This window comes from Gossypium hirsutum, chromosome D05 (assembly GCF_007990345.1).
Source record: "Gossypium hirsutum isolate 1008001.06 chromosome D05, Gossypium_hirsutum_v2.1, whole genome shotgun sequence".
In the NCBI taxonomy this organism is placed as follows: Eukaryota; Viridiplantae; Streptophyta; class Magnoliopsida; order Malvales; family Malvaceae; genus Gossypium; species Gossypium hirsutum.
Genome location: NC_053441.1, coordinates 22,025,193 through 22,041,749, shown reverse-complemented (window position 1 = coordinate 22,041,749; position 16,557 = coordinate 22,025,193). Strand labels below are relative to the sequence as shown.

The following is a 16,557-nucleotide window of genomic DNA, read 5'->3' as shown; positions in this document are numbered from 1 at the left end:
GTTTTTCATATCTCCGCTTCCTGCCAGCTTGGATGCTACAAGATATCTTTCCCTATCTCCCAAGCTGGCTTTCTTTAACCATGCGTTGAATTCAGTACCAAGGAAGTATCCAAGAACCGTTCATAGGTTGGTCTGTCCAATCCCATCAATTCAGTTGAGTTGATTTGATTGTTGTTAATATATAAAATAATTTTATTAATGTTAATATATCTTATAATTAAATTTAAATAAAATTTTTTTTATTATTTTCGTCTAAGTCAAGTCAAGTTTAGATTTTAATTTTTCTGAAAATAAGGTCAAGCAGGGGTGATCATGAGTCGATTCAGATTAAGTCTCAATAGAATTTTAGGTTTGTCTTTTAGTTTTAGGTTCGATCTGATAAAAATGTTAAAACTCGAACCCGACTTAGCTTGCTCGTATTAAATTCTTTCACATTATTATTTTTATATAAAAATAAATTTATAAAATATCAAATATCAAATACACTAAAAATATTAAAATAAATATTTCTTAACAAATTGAAAATAAATTAAAAAAATTATTTATACTTAAATAACATTAAGATAGATGCAACTTATTAAGTAAATACCTCTAAAATAGTAGCAAAAATTAATAAAATAATAATAATTATAAAATATTTAAATAATAACAACAAAATAGTAACAATATAATAACAAAACGACACCAAAACAGTGACAAAATAACATGAAAAACAATGAAAACAATAGCAAAAAGTAACCGTTTTTTTTTTCAAATTCAAATCGAGCTAGGTCCGAGCAAAAGAATCTCACCTAAGGTTGGCCTGTTTCAAAAAACGGACCTAGTTTTTTTACCTAAACCCATTTTTGGGCTTATATTTTTGTCTAAATTTTTACTTTTTGAGCGAGATTTTGGGCTGATTAGGTCTAGGTAAGTTTAGCATGATTTATGTATACTTTTAATTCTAAAAAAAACTTTGAATTTTAATCTCGCATATGAGAAAAATAATTAAAAAAAACTTTTTTTTTAATATTCAATCCAACTTGACTCGTATTTAATGTAATTATCGAACATTTTTTGATATTTTTCTTTATAAATTTGGATTGGATTTGTTGAACTTTTCAGTTAATAATAAAATATTGTTGACAAGTTTTTATAAAGTCGAATTTATTTGACTTTGATTAGTGTTTCAGGGTATTGAACTGAAAAGGAGATAAAAAGCCTATAAAAAGAAATGAAAAATTAGGGGCACCTGAAAAATGCTCTTGATGTTTAACTTAACAGGAGGCTTGATGAGTTCAACTATATAGATGTAACAGATAAGAGGTTAAAATGTGTAGGACTTCCTTGAGATTAGGACTTCTCTCTCACATTATACCTTAAGGGTAGTGATTTAGGGTTTACTGAAGAGCAGTACTTGCACGTGAGCCTCGGCAAATACCTCTTTATTAGCCTTGTTATCTAATATCCATCCCTTGTCAGAGCCACCTTGTTTAAGTTTTTTTATATCTGAAGTTTGAAGCGTATTACTTGGAAATCTGGTTGTTCAATATAAGCCTAGGGACGCTCTCCCTTCTCTCTACAAAGGTTTTTCTCGCTATTCCAAGTTTTTGCTTCCGCTTGGCCTTTAGGCCAGCACCGCTTACAGCTCCGTTTGTCGCTTAGGTATTTTTTCCTTTGTGTTCGACATAATAACTCAAGTTCATGCCTTCCTTTCTTCGTCGGTCTTAGGCCATCGATGCGAAGCGGTGTCTTGGAGCTCCATGGGTCATCCCATATATTGTCGTTCGACCTTGCGACTTTTGCTTTGGCATCTGATTTTGATGAACACTTGTTTGGTAAAGCCTTATGCTCTTTTCATGTTTGCGACGTTAGTGCCTCTCTGGAGTTCAAACCAACGTGTAATTCACATTAGTTATATTAATATACATCTAGTTCAAAAGTCAACGTGGGGTGGTGGCGCAGTTGGCTAGCGCGTAGGTCTCATAGCATCTAAGTTATCCTGAGGTCGAGAGTTCGAGCCTCTCTCACCCCATTTTTTCCCTTTTCCCTTTTCCCTTTTCTCTTTGATGCTTTGGATTATACCTATATGATCTATTTGCAACTGATTAAGTCTGATTCACCTTCCTCCCACGTTACTATTTTGATTGTTTTCAAGGCCGAAATTTATCAGGATACTTAAAATGCTACTGTCAAGCAAACATCAAAGGTACAGCAAAAGGCATTCATTTTCATGGACAGATTCAGAAAGCATAAAAACCACCAAGCATTTGAATGTTGATATTTCAATTTGAACACAACCATTCATGTATAATAATAGCATTACATGAGACAACCTAAGAGTGAAGTAACAACAATAATAACAGATGATCAAACAGCATTTAATCACCGTCTTTAATATGACAAAACTATATCTTTGTTTACAACTTGTTCTTAAATTTCTAGTTGTATCCCGTTCTTACTCCGAGTGAAGAATTTTGCAAACCCATTTCTGTTCTTCTCGGAACTGGCATGATTCAATGTCATGATAGATGAAGAGGAGGATGAAGATGGGGGTGTGTTTCCATTGTTCTTATCAAAACTAGTTCTAGGAGACTCTGGATCTCTTTTGGGTGAAAATGTTTCATTGGAATGTAAATTCCAAGGCTCTCCACCAGCTTCAGGAATCAATGACCGTCCTTTAGGGAACTCAGGTATGCTCGCACTGTCGATTAAAAAGTCTTCAAGTGTTGCAAGAGATTTCAGTTGTTGTCCTAAAGATGCTATTGTCCTTTGACACTCGGCAAGTTTTCCAGCAGCAGCAGTCAAATCCTCCTGCCATAGCATCTCGTGATTATCAGATAAAATATCCCATGAACTCTCTAGTAAATCCACAATTAATGGGAAACATTAGAGATGCACTAAGATTAGTTTAGATGCATCAAAACCAAAGAGTTACCTGTTTTATCTTCACTTCGACGTTCGAGTTAACAGTTTGCTGGAGCTCAGTTTCCTGTTTCTTCCTCGACAGCTCTTCTTCCAGTTCTTGACACTTGACTGTTATTTGTGCTGAAAGTGCCCTTTCCTTTTCGACTTCTGTTTCTAATGAATCGATCTTTGCAGACATAGTTCGAGCTTCTACTTCGATGCTAATGAGTTGAGACTCCAACATTTTCTTTGATTCATTTGCATTAACTGAAACCTCAGCAGATAAGGTCCTTTCCTTTTCGATTTCTTTTTCTAATGATTCAATCTTTGATGACATTGTCTCTACATCTGCTTCCATGTTCCTGAGTTGAGACTCAAGATTTTGCTTTGCTTCATTTACCATGCTGAGCTCCCTTTGCAACTCCTCCAGTTTTAGTCCGGTGTCCCTCAACTGCAGTTTTGATTCATTGAGACTTTCTCGAGTTTTAGTAAGAGCGGTTTCTAGTTCAGCCTTCTCAACTTCTATCTTCTCCAACTTCTTTTCAAGTTCTGTTGTTCGATGAATCATGGCTTCAAGCTCAGCCTTCAACAACAAGTTATCACCATCGTTATTAGATACTTTGGCAGTAGCTTTCGATTCAAGACATTGGTTTTTACTCTTGGTTGCAGGCAAAGCAGCAAGCTGTTCCATCTCAAGAAAATCGTCCATGATATCAATCTCAATGGAAGAACCTGGGAGGCTTCGGTTGACGGTCTTTTCGTTTTTGAATTGATCAAGTTCTGCAATCAAGGCTGATGCCCATGAATCAGAACAACTGAGTTCTCCTTTGTTTGCTTCCGAGCAAATCATCTTGTGAGTATCGATCTCCACAAGATTAACCCGTTCTCCACTGTCTGATTGACTATCAGTAAGGGGTCCGACATAAATCGAGGAGATATTCGGAGATTTACCAGCTATTGCTTTGAGTCTTCGGCACTCGGCCTCAAGCTTTGCTACCTTCTTTATACTCTCCAAGTGTTGTTTGCTAGCCGTTTCAGCTGCTTGGGTGCTCAAGTCCCTCTCTATTGTTCTGATTTCCATCTCCTCCAACTGAGATGAGAGCTCAAGCTTGAGGTCCGCATTTTTCTTCTCTAAATCTTCTATCTTTCGCCAAACCTCAGGACCAACCTGAGGAGGAAGCTTGGAATTAATAGCTTCAGATTTAGCTTGGAGATCAAGCAACTTGCTTTCAAGTTCGAATTTGGTAGTTTCCCAATCCTGGGCAGCTTTAGCAATGGCTTCACCAATCTTCTCCTCCTGCTCCTCTCTTGCTTGTCTTAGCTGCCTTACACATTCCTTGAGAGCTCCATCGAGATGGCTCACACGATCTTCTAGTGTCAAGTTTTGCTGAATTGAAGCCTCAAGTTTTTGCTTCAACACTACTACTTCATTTTCAGCATTTTCCCAACCTAAGTTTAAAACAACCAACAACCAAGTAGACCAAATAGTAAGCTATGTTACTCGGATTCATCATTCTTACGATGGAGACATATCCATATCCAATGCTCATTCTCAAGTTCAAATAACATAGCCAGTGAGTAGACTATAACAGAGAAAACAATGTCAAAGAAGATGAATAAATCATCTTAGAAACACATTTACAAGTGTGTAACCGTCGGTAATACCTGCAATAGCTTCTTCTGCAACTTTGGAATGTTGCTTCACCAAGTCCTCTTTGGCACTAATATTAACTAGTGCAGCTGATAATTTCTCTGTCAAGATCTTAACGCTATCCGTAACATCTTCGGAATTGGTTGAAGCCTTTGACGACACTTCAGGCGATTTTGTGTTATTATTCAGCGGTGACAACAACTTGGAAACATCCTGCTTCAACAATTAGAGAGAATTGAGAATCAATCTTAACTGAGAAAAACCAAGAGATTCTGGACCAAATAATCAGAGAACAGACTAGCTTTATCAAAAACTCAAGCACAAATCCAACTCTATCATATAAATAAAACAACCAAAAAGAACATCGGTTTCCATACAAGGAACATGGAAGAAAATTGATAACGAACATCAATACTTCAAGGAAAATGAAGAGTTAAGAGTAGCGGAGCATGATAGCATCATAGCAAAAGCAGCTTCTAGAACAAACTTTAACCCCTTAACTAATTAAGAGATTTATAAAACAAATATTGGATAAGGATAGGTTAAAGTAATAGTATTCACTCTTCCAGCACTGCATTTGTCAACTATCCAATCCAAGTCACATCAGTCACATATGACACTTGATATTTTAATATCAGTAACTAGTTTCACCGGCTCGGCTGTTTTTAATCTTACCGGAATCTTCTTATCCGAATGGATCCTAACATATGATAACCCCAGTAGGTAACTGAAGCTACTCATGCACTTCACACCGTATTTTTAATCCACTTTTTAATTATTTTTATGACTGGACAGGAAGCAACTTGACAGCCAAAAACATGAAAAGGAAATAAATGAGCTGTAAAATGAAATCAAAGGAGGTTTGATGGGGACAAAAGATGAACAGCAGCTTTGAGGCAAAAGAACTTTAGGCAACTAACACTATTATATGAATGATACAAACCAAAAATCTCCAGAATTTCACATTAGCATTTAACCAACACCAGTTAATTTCCACACACATAGACCAACCTGATCATCGGAGTATCTCTCGGAATGTGACGATAACGATCCGGAAGTGTCGGTTTCGCCGGGACTCCTCTCAGAAGACCTCCTCTTCCACAGCCATTTCCTTTTTTCCATAGCAAGTTTGAAATATCCAGCACCACTTAGCTCATCAGAGATTGTTCTTCTGCACATACATACACACATAGAAGCAAAGCCTAGTTCAAGATGTCACCATATACTAACCAGAAAATCCTTTTAAAGAAGGCAAAAATAAATTAATGAATAACAACATTACTTGGCTTATTCATTTTTCTCAACTTTGCTTCAAATCTAAACCTCTAACTGTCTCCAATCCCAACAACAACAGATAAAACTTATAAACACCCAAAAAAGTTTTTATCTTTTCTTTTTAATAACAGAGGAAAATGAAACTACTATCTAAATACTTTGCTGAAGAATAGAAGAATATGGCAGCTTTAATTACCATAAATAGTATCTCAAAAACTAGAACTAATCATCTCATTTTACAAGTCTTTCCAAAACAAAAATGACCCACTACCATGCAACATAAATTTCAATCAATGAAACAGTAGAAATTCCCAGAAACCAAAAACCCAGTAAAAAGGATCCTAAGCTTGAGGCACCCATTAAAGCTAAGAAGCTCAAGTGCTTATTCTTGAGATTTCATTTAAAACTAAACAAAACCCAGATATAAAACCAACTTGAAATGTTAAATAAAGGGAGAAACAAAAAACTTGAAGGAATCAGAGCAGCTGAGCTGACACTGATCAAATACCTTAAAAAACCAGACGTTGAACTAGAAAGAAACAATGGGAAACCGAAGTTGAGTTCAGATTTGATATCTTAGTTCTAAGGGTTTGAAAAGAAAAACAATTCAAACAAACTCTGCAAGAAAAATCTGTGGAATGTCTGTACCAAATCAGCCGAGAAAAAAGAAAACACTATGATAATCAAGTTTTCAGATAATTTGGGCTTCTATTTCTTGGCCTTTTCTTTGCTTTTTCTGGTTTTTCCTTTGAGTTTTATTTTTTATTAAATATAAAAAAAATGGAAACAGAAAACAGCATGTGAGTTGGAAGCCTCAAAACTCTAAAACTAGGAAAAAAATGTTCAAGTTGGTTCCTGGTTTTTAAAAAAATTCAAAAAACATTATGACATTTGTCTTTTTATTATAATATTTTTTTAATTTAGTTTTTGAAATGGAGCTGGCCTTTATTCCCGCCCAGAGAAATGGATGAACAGTAGCATAGTGAAAAACATTCATGGCGGCTTTAAAATAATAAAATCAATCTTCACCCTTAAAAATTTTTGTGGGTGTCTTACAAAAAAAAACACAGTTACAACAGCAAATTAGAACGAGACAAAAAAAAAAGAAACTTTTTTTTCTCAGTGTCTTGAATTTTGATTACTCTGTCAGTGTGTGTTTTTCTCAGCTTTAGCTTTTTGAACTGTTGTTTTGCTTTCACTTTCTTTTTGGTAATTTGCCGAAGGAATCCTATGAGATGGTTTCACTGCCTCTATTTACTATTTTTTGGTAAAATGACCTCTCCAGTCTCACTCGATTTCGAAATTGAGCATATTGGTCCCTCTCAAAAAATTGGAGCAATTTTATCCTTGTCAATTTCGAAAGTAAGAAATTAAGGACAATTAATCACGGTATTAATGTCTTCCGTCAACTGTACATAATTTTGATCGACATAGTAACAAATTTAGCCTTCAATGTTTACATATTTTTGTCATTTTGACCTTAATTTTTTTTTAAATAAACAAATTTAACCTAAACATTTACAGATTCGCACAAATGTTATGGGATTAATTTGTTAAATTAAGGCCAAATTGATAGAATGTGTAAATTTTGAGGGCTAAATATATCATTATACCAATCAAAATCAGTATAATTGATAAAAAAACATTAATGTCATGATTAATTATCCTTAGTTGCTCACATTTGAAATTGACAGAGATTAAATTGCTTTAATTTTTTTGAGAGGGACCAATTTGCTCAAATTCAAAATTAAGAGGGACCAAAGAGGACTTTCTACCTTTTTTACATTTAATACTGTTTTTTTCCTTGTATCATAGTGAAATTTTTACTTTGCCCCCTTTATTTTCATTGTGTCGATCACTTTAGTCCTTTGACGATCTCCGTTTAAAATAATCCCGCATGCGCATACGTGAGGGTTGAAAGTGAGAATTTTTTTTAACAATGGGCTAACTTAATGGACGGAATGAAAGTCGAGGATGCAAAGTGACTGAAATGAGCAAAGTGAAAATTTAAGCCGAAAACAAGTACAATCTTTTTTTTAATATGAGAAACTCTTATGGTTTTGTTTTTCTATTCTTACAATTAATTAGCTTTGTTTCTGTCAACTAATTATGCATGCCTTTAGGTGGAAGGTTAATTTTTTGATAATTAGAATGTGGAAATTAGCGATTATGGTTCAACCTTAATTATCTGATTATCATAATTATAGCTTTTACAAATGTGCAATTGCATGAAATTGAAATATCATAATGAATTAAGGGTGCCATGATTATGCAGTTTTGTCTTCATTCATCATTAAGCATCCACCATTTGCCAACTTTCCCTTAATTATTTAAAACATAATCTAGCAATAGAAATGAATAAATACACATTCACCCTTCACTGTCTATTTTTTTTTCAATTTGGTACTTAGAAAATAAAAAAAAATCCAGTTAACACCTTAAAATAGACTGACATAACCATTCCTTCCTCCATATTGTATATATATTTAAGTAGCTATAATTTATTTTCATCATAATTAAGTACCTGCAATTTATTATTGTTATTTGAAATTAAGTATCTACCATTTAAAATATGCAATAATAACCGTTATTAGATTACAACATGTCATCGCATCCACTTTCGTGGTGAAGATCATATATATAATCTATTTTGGGGTGTTAAAAAAGTATGGATGGATAAAAGCTAAAAAGAAAAGGAAGAGACGGGGAAGAATCGTTTGTATAGACAAAATACATTAAATTAGATTGGACCGGTAATTGAGTTAGTTAGATTATGCATCGGTTGATATATTTGTTTGGAGTAAAGAAAAGAATTTGTAAATTTGTGAATCGATATGAATCGAGATAAAAACGGGACTGGTCAACAATTGAATTGGGTTTTATAATTTTTAATAATTTTAAATTTTATGATTCTTTTAATAATTAATTTAATTGAAATCGTACCAATGACCGAATTAGTTAGATTAGGAATCGATGGTCTAATCAATTTGATCACTGATTTGATTCCAAAAACCGCACTTTTATTTACAATTTTCATCTAATAATAGAAAACGCTAAACACGCATTCAACCCTTCACTATCTCGATTTTTCAATATGGTAATTATAGAATGAAAGATTAAAAAAATCAATAATAAAAATAATATGATATTTTACCATGTGCTTGTAATCTTTTTTTTCAATCTCAGTAAAAAAGAATCATATAACAATGTTGATGGAGGGTATCGATAAAGGAGGAGATAAGGAAGAGGATGCAATGGTGTTGAGAAATGTCAGTTCATCATTGTTGCGTGGAAAACCAAAGGAGTAAAGCAAGTAAGGAAGTTGGGAGTAAGAGAGAAGGTTGAAGATAGTAAGGAGGCTAGAATGCTTTAGGGTCAATCTTTTCTTCATCAAGTCGAGGGGTATATACAGTGGAGGTTTTGTGCTTAGAGAATTGTCATAATTGCGGAGTGTATAAGGAGGATGTCTGTATTAATAGAACTCGTTCTATCATTCTTTTTGTGCTGTGGTGCATAACTGTTAGTATTCAGGTAGGGGTTGGTGATCTAACAATCACGCTCTTAATAGAAGACAGGAAGTCCTGAGTAACGGATGGACGAGACCTTTCTGGAAGGAGTAAATAGTTAGTTCGCAAGGATAGTTGACCAATACCTTTCCGGGAAGAATGGGAGGTTGACTGGATTTGGGCCTTTCGAGCCATCGATCCTCTGGCGGCTATTTGATTGGTAATGAATGGAAGGATGTTTGTGAGCACTTTTCAAATATCTTATTGTGCTGTCACCTGTCTTAAATTAGAAGAATTTAACAAACAAAAATAAAATTCAAATGCTAAATTAAAATTTTACATTCTCTAAATACTAAATTTAAAAAGAAATATGCATACGTAATTCCAACTAAAAAATTTATATTATTTTTTTCAGATTTAATATATAAAAGAATCCAAGTAAAATAACTTGACAATCAATAAAGCTCTTAATAAAAAAAATACAAGTAAACCATTAATCGAAAATAAATAATAAATGAAACCAATAGATTGCAAACCTCCGTGAAAGCCTCTAACATTGTTAACTTTGTGTTAAGTAGAATGATGATAATGTGACATTTCCTAGATTTTCTAAGATTTTATTTATTTCTTATTTCACTTCAAGAATAAATCTTGATAAATCGATGTTTAAATAGAGATCTGTCTGAATATATATATCCATAACAATTTTTAATAATTATATATTTTTGGCATATAAATCTAAAAAGTCTTAAAGAAAATATAAAAAAATCAATTAAATTTTTGTATTAAATTCATATCCAATTAAGTCTTTGTTGTTAATTAAAATAATTAATTAAGCCCCTCCGTTAACAATTTCTATAATTCACCATATTGACCGTTAAAATAAATTAACAAACCAATCAAATAGTGATATGTAGTAGTTTCTGGTTTAATATAATATTTTTCCCATAAAATAATTAAAAAATCAGAAAAATAAGAAAATTTATAAGAATATTAAAATTATTAATTATTAAAAATATGAAAATTGATTTAAATTTATAAAAAAAATGTTTAAAAAATATAAAAAATATAGATATTATTAAAAGTATAAAAAATCTAATAAATATTTATAAAATTAATACAACATATTTAAAATATTTAAATTTTTTATAAAAAAATATTAAAATTCTATAAAATCATTAAAAAGTACACACAATTACAAAAATATCAAAGTATTAAAATTGATATAAACTTATAAAAATTATAAAAAAATCATAAAACTTGAACCGGATTGGATTAGTCGGTTGAACCGATTAGATCGAAATCGGGAAGAGTATTGGTCCAAAGAAAGTCAATAGATCGGTTGATTTGGGAACTGGGCAATTGAACTAATTTTTTTAATATTTTTAGATTTTTAATATTTTATTTAATTGAACTAGACAAAGCAATTGAATTGGCAAACCGGTAGCTTGATCGGTTCAACCACCAATTCGGTTATGAAAACCTTGATTAGAATATTTCATTCTGAAATATGCTAATAGTTGGATAATAATCATTTTGGTTTGATAAAAATATTAAAAAATAAAAAATCAGTTCAACCGCCTGATTTTCAGGTCAACTGGTCTAATGACTTTTCCCAGACCGGTACCCTTTTCTATTTTGAGTTAATCGATCCAGATCAAGCTTTTATGATTTTTTATATAATTTTTTTACAATTTTTATTATTTTTTAAGAATTCTAATACATTTTTAATTTTAAATAATTGGAGCATGTTTATTAATTTTATAAAATTTTATAATTTATTAGATTTTTTTATATTTTTATAACATTTTTACATTTTTATAATTTTAATAAGTTTATATAATTTTAATATTAAATATTTTATTTTTTATAGTTTTTTTTTCTCATTTTGCTTATTTTTTAAAATATTTTTTTCTAATTTTTAATCATTTTAAAATATTAGATTAAACTATAAGCTGCCACATGTCATAATCTAAGTAGTTCGTCAATTTATTTTAACGATCAATATGGTCAATGATGTAAATCGTTAACGGATGGGTTTAATTGATTATTTTAATTAACGGTAGTGAACTAATTAGGTGCGAATTTAATACATGGGCTTAATTGAATTCTTTTGTATTTTCTTAACGACTTTTTTTTACATATAAGCCTATATTTTTTATAATTTTAAAAATATATAATATAAAAATATAATATTTTAGAACAATTTTCCAAGTTTTTAGAAGTTATTAGATTTAGGATTTTTCTTATATTTTAGAATTTTTTTATAGTGCTCTAAACCATAAGATAAAAAAAATTAAATAGATTTTCACATACACAAATATAAAAAATAATTGTAGCGACGTAAAAATTTTCAAAGTTCCTTGTTCAAATTAACATTTAGTCGTGATCCTCAATTTTTTTGTTTTCAAAAAATCATGCATTTGCATCGTGTTGTATATATTCTAACTTGTTTTATTCGGTTGTTTTTCAGCTTTAAATTTTTGTGATTTTAGTTTTGGTTTAGTTTTTAAATAAAACGTAAAGGTTTGTGAGTTTCCCCCCACACACCGTGCACATACATCTTTGCATAACATGAGCTCTATACCCGGGCTCCGTCCGTTTAAGTGAAAGTAAACGCTACGCCTTCGTGAGTTAACTCGTCCCTCCGCACAGGCTAGTGAATACTTTCGGGTTACATATGACTTATGCTTTCGTGAGTTAACTTGTCCCTCCGCATAGGCATAAGTAAATGTAATCCCTCGAATTGATCTCGTAAGCCTATGATGGGCCATGACCGAGGCTCTGTACTAATCTTAGTAGATGACAGTACAGATGATTCGAGTACCCATCTAGAACCAAAACCGCATATAGTGAACCATACGAGCCATCCAACTAGAGCCATGCTGAACCTCCGTCCGTTTAGTAGTCACCAAAATAAGTGCACGGGAGGAACGCCTCTTACCTTTTGCACTTTCACTTTCTATGCAAGGGAATCGAGTCAATTGGACCAAGTAGTTTAATTTGTTAGATTTTCCACAATTTTTCTCTGATCATATGTGTTTTGCTAACCAATGTTGTTTGTCTGTATTTCTATTTTTCATCATGCATCATAGACATCTTGTTAGGAAAGGGTTGATTAGAGATTGGTTGCCAAAAAGGGGTTTCTGATAGAGGAGTCAATTACACGAGTGACCGAAACGTTGTGTAATAGACTCTTTTGATTAAGGAAATGCCTAAATAGGGGCTATCTTGAAATTAACACCAATTTCTTGCATTTCTTTCATGACTAACAATCATTTGACATTCATGCATTCATTCATTCATTGCATATTCCATACTCGTTCGCTGAGGTTAAAACATACAATTCGCTAGTTGTGCATACCATACGGGAAACCAGGGACATTCCACAAAAAACTGCCTAGCCTTTAAGAGAAGAGTTCAAGGACTCATTGATGCAGGTATCCTACGATTCGATAGTGCCAGTAATGCAACTGGGAACCCATTCCCTAACCATATCGAAAGGGATGTGAGCATAGTGGGGAAAGTGGACGAATGGAAAGTCAGAAGATGTGTTTCAGAAATAAGGACGCCTCTGCAGAAAATCTGGAAGGTATTGGTTAAGAAAGGATTGCTTTGTCACCCCGATAGAATTCTCGGAGAAGAAGGTCAAAGTTTTTGCAATTTCCATGGAATTGTGGGACACGACATTCAGTCGTGTGAGGAATTTAAAAGGTTGCTTCAAGACCAGATGGATAATAAGGAGATTAAGATCCTTAACAAAAGGGAAGAGACCAATGAAAGAGAAGTATACGCCTCTGATAGCCAGTCATCAGGTCCCCCTTATAGCGCTGATCAACCGTTGGTAATTTATTATGATGCGACGAAAGAGCCGGTGAAACCAAAAATGATAATCGAAGTACCATCTTCTTTCCCTTACAAGGACAATAAAGCAGTACCATGGAAATATGACGTTAATATCGTCACACCTGAAGATGAAAAACCCAAAGCCATGACTGGAAGCGTCGGGGAATTAGGTCATTTCACTCGTAGTGGAAGATGTTATTCGAAGGAGATAAAGAAGAATAGTGACTTGAAACAGAAAGGAAAAGCACCGATGCATATGACCGATGATGAGCATAAAACTGCGCCTGAACAAGAAACTAAAAAGCCTGTGAATGAGGAAAAAGCTCAAGAATTCTTGAAATTTATTAAGCACAGCGAATATAGTGTGGTGGAACAATTGAGCAAGCAGCCAGCACGAATCTCAGTTCTATCTCTACTGTTAAATTCAGAGCCACACCGGAACGCTTTATTGAAGGTGTTAAATCAAGCTTACGTGGCCAACAACATATCTGTCGAAAAGCTTGATAGGTGGGTAAACAATCTGAATGCGGACAACTTCATCTCTTTTAGTGATGATGAGATACCGCCAAATGGTAGAGGCTCGGTGAAAGCGCTGCATATCACGACTCGCTGCAATGGCTACATAATACCGAACGTACTCATCGATAATGGGTCAGCGATAAATGTTATGCCATTGGCTACGCTTTCCAGAATACCGATGGATTTGTCCTACTTAAAGCCCTGTCATTCCACGGTAAGGGCATTCGACGGGACGATGCGCGAAGTCATGGGAAAGATCGAAATCCCTTTGGAAGTAGGTCCCTACATCTATGAGGTCGAATTCCAAGTCATGGACATTACACCCTCTTATAACTGCCTTTTGGGAAGACCTTGGATTCATTCTGCTGGAGCAGTCCCATCATCCCTCCATCAAAAGGTGAAATTCATCATGGATGGTTGTTTGGTCACAGTCGAGGGCGAAGAAGACATCGTCGCATCTATCTCTGCTGATGCGCCATACCTGGAAGTAAGCAAGGACGCAGTGGAATGTTCCTTTCGATCCCTTGAATTCATCAATGCCACTTTCGTCGCTGAGGGAAATAGAATTCCGATGCCAAAACTATCGAGAAATAACAGAATGGGTGTCAAGTTGACCGTAGGAATGGGAGCTCGTGCGAGAAGAGGTTTAGGGAGACATCTGCAAGGAATAGTGAGGGCTTTAAAGCCAGTGCAGCACAAGGCCCGATACGGTTTGGGGTTCCAGCCTGACATGCGCCAAAGAAGAAGACAGTGGAAGAAGGATCAAGAGAGAAGAATTGCAAGAACTTTGGGCCGAGAACCAGAATGGGAACCAATAGAGTACCCTCATTTGTCAAAAACATTTACATCTGCGGGAATGATGTACCCTGGACAAGATGATCCACGAAACATGCTGGGAATAATTGAAAGGGATTTTCAGAATGTCAGTATAAATGTCATTGACAAAGAAGCTGGTGCAAGTAAAGATGTCTCGAGGATACGCCCTTGCCCTCCTGGTTTCATGTTGAACAATTGGATTGCTGAGGAGCTTCTTGTAGTTTATAAGCCTTCAGAGTAATGCTAAACATCAACCTTCTATTGTGTCCTTAGATATAATAGAATTCTTTTGTAAGAGTTTGCATTCGCCCTTTATCGTTTAAATGAATATCAATGAAAATGCATTTTGTCACGATTTTTCGCATTATCACTAATTTCATAATCATTTTCTCATCCTTACATTTGCCTCATTGCCATGACATAACATTTGTTTGTTGTTTCCAATACTTGGATGCCCCCCTATAGCTTCCTTTTCCATTCAACTTTCAGGTGCTCAGATATTGACGACATGAATAAGCCCGTTACGAATCTTGAAATTGATTTTGAGAAGGCTGTTTGCTTAGGAGAATTTGAAGCTGAAGAAAATGCTGAAGATTATGTCTCGTCTCCTGAATTGTTAAGGATGGTGGAACAAGAGGATAAACAGGTTCTGCCTCATGAAGAATCTGTGGAAACGATAAATTTGGGCACTGAAGAGAGGAAACAAGAAGTGAAGATTGGGACTTTTATTTAAGAAAGTACCAGGCATAGTTTCATCACTTTACTCCGCGAATACAAAGATGTTTTCGCGTGGTCATACCAGGACATGCCAGGGCTAGATGAAGATTTAGTGGTCCATAAGCTCCCATTAAAGCCAAAATGCAAGCCCATCCAGCAAAAATTAAGACGGATGAGGCCCGAAATGCTGTTGAAAATAAAAGAGGAAGTCAAGAAGCAATTTGACGCTGGCTTCCTACAAGCCTCCAAATATCCAGAATGGGTGGCTAACATAGTCCCGGTACCAAAGAAAGATGGAAAAGTACGAATGTGCGTGGATTACCGTGACCTGAATCGAGCAAGCCCAAAAGATAATTTTCCGTTGCCACATATTGACACGTTGGTGGACAACACAGCAAAACATTCATTGTTTTCTTTCATGGATGGATTCTCGGGGTATAATCAGATCAAGATGGCCCCTGAGGATATGGAGAAAACTACCTTCATAACAATGTGGGGAACGTTCTGCTACAAGGTGATGCCATTCGGGTTAAAGAATGCTGGGGCAACATATCAGAGGGCTATGGTGACATTATTCCATGACATGATGCATAAGGAAATAGAGGTCTACGTCGATGATATGATTGCTAAATCTCGAGGAGAAGAAGAACATGTGATGAACCTCAAGAAGTTGTTCGAAAGGCTGAGAAAGTTTCAACTAAAGCTTAATCCAGCCAAATGTACATTCGGGGCTACCTCGAGAAAATTGCTAGGCTTCATTGTTAGTGAAAGAGGTATCGAAGTTGATCTAGATAAAATAAAAGCCATCCAAGAATTACCTCCCCCGCGCACACAAAAGGAAGTCAGGGGATTTTTAGGGAGGTTGAATTACATTGCTCGATTCATTGCTCAACTTACCAATCAGTGCGACCCAATTTTTCGACTCCTTCGAAAACATAACCCGGGAGAATGGAACGAGGAGTGCCAAGTGGCCTTCGATAAGATAAAACGGTATTTGTCTAATCCTCCTGTGCTAGTACCACCGACCCCTGGAAAACCCTTAATTTTGTACCTCACCGTGTTTGAAAACTCAATGGGTTGCGTACTGGGGCAACATGATGAGTCAGGGAGAAAAGGAAAGGCGATCTACTACCTCAGCAAAAAGTTCACTGAATATGAGGCAAAATATTCGTCCATTGAGAAATATTGTTGCGCTCTAGTTTGGGTAGCTCGGAGACTCAGACAATATATGTTGTATCACACGACATGGCTAATTTCAAAGCTGGACCCAATAAAATACATGATGGAATCGCCGGCACTATCAGGAAGAATGGCACGATGGCAGCTCCTCCTTTCGGAATA

General features: G+C 34.7%; 1 protein-coding gene and 1 non-coding gene across 6 annotated transcripts; one reads left to right on the top strand and one right to left on the bottom strand.

Moving 5' to 3' along the window:
• The first annotated feature begins 1,929 nt into the window (after nt 1-1,929).
• On the top strand, nt 1,930-2,014 carry TRNAM-CAU (transfer RNA methionine (anticodon CAU)). Its single transcript is given in 2 exon segments — nt 1,930-1,967; nt 1,979-2,014. It is a non-coding gene; the product is annotated as a tRNA-Met (tRNA).
• Nucleotides 2,015-2,234: 220 nt separating this feature from the next.
• On the bottom strand, nt 2,235-6,958 carry LOC107905014 (filament-like plant protein). Of its 5 annotated transcripts, none has more exons than XM_016831558.2 (5): nt 6,321-6,958; nt 5,549-5,708; nt 4,552-4,750; nt 2,918-4,335; nt 2,235-2,793 (listed from the first exon to the last, which is right to left on the bottom strand). In XM_016831558.2, exons 2-5 carry the CDS (start codon nt 5,657-5,659, stop codon nt 2,413-2,415), a joined length of 2,109 nt encoding a protein of 702 aa, XP_016687047.2. In that variant the 5' UTR covers nt 5,660-5,708; nt 6,321-6,958; the 3' UTR covers nt 2,235-2,412. The 5 variants fall into 5 exon arrangements, with proteins under 5 accessions (XP_016687047.2, XP_016687048.2, XP_040950249.1 ...); XM_016831559.2 differs by having other exon boundaries at nt 5,820-6,957; XM_041094315.1 differs by having other exon boundaries at nt 6,461-6,957.
• Between the last annotated feature and the right edge of the window lie 9,599 nt (nt 6,959-16,557).

Excerpts from the sequence above, each read along its gene's own strand:
- LOC107905014 (XM_016831556.2), bottom strand. The coding sequence starts at position 5,728 with ATGTGTGTATGTATGTGCAGAAGAACAATCTCTGATGAGCTAAGTGGT. Across the intron at positions 4,336-4,551 it reads TGCAGAAGAAGCTATTGCAG|GTTGGGAAAATGCTGAAAAT; the intron begins GTATTACCGACG and ends TTTTAAACTTAG. Across the intron at positions 2,794-2,917 it reads TCGAAGTGAAGATAAAACAG|GAGGATTTGACTGCTGCTGC; the intron begins GTAACTCTTTGG and ends ATGCTATGGCAG.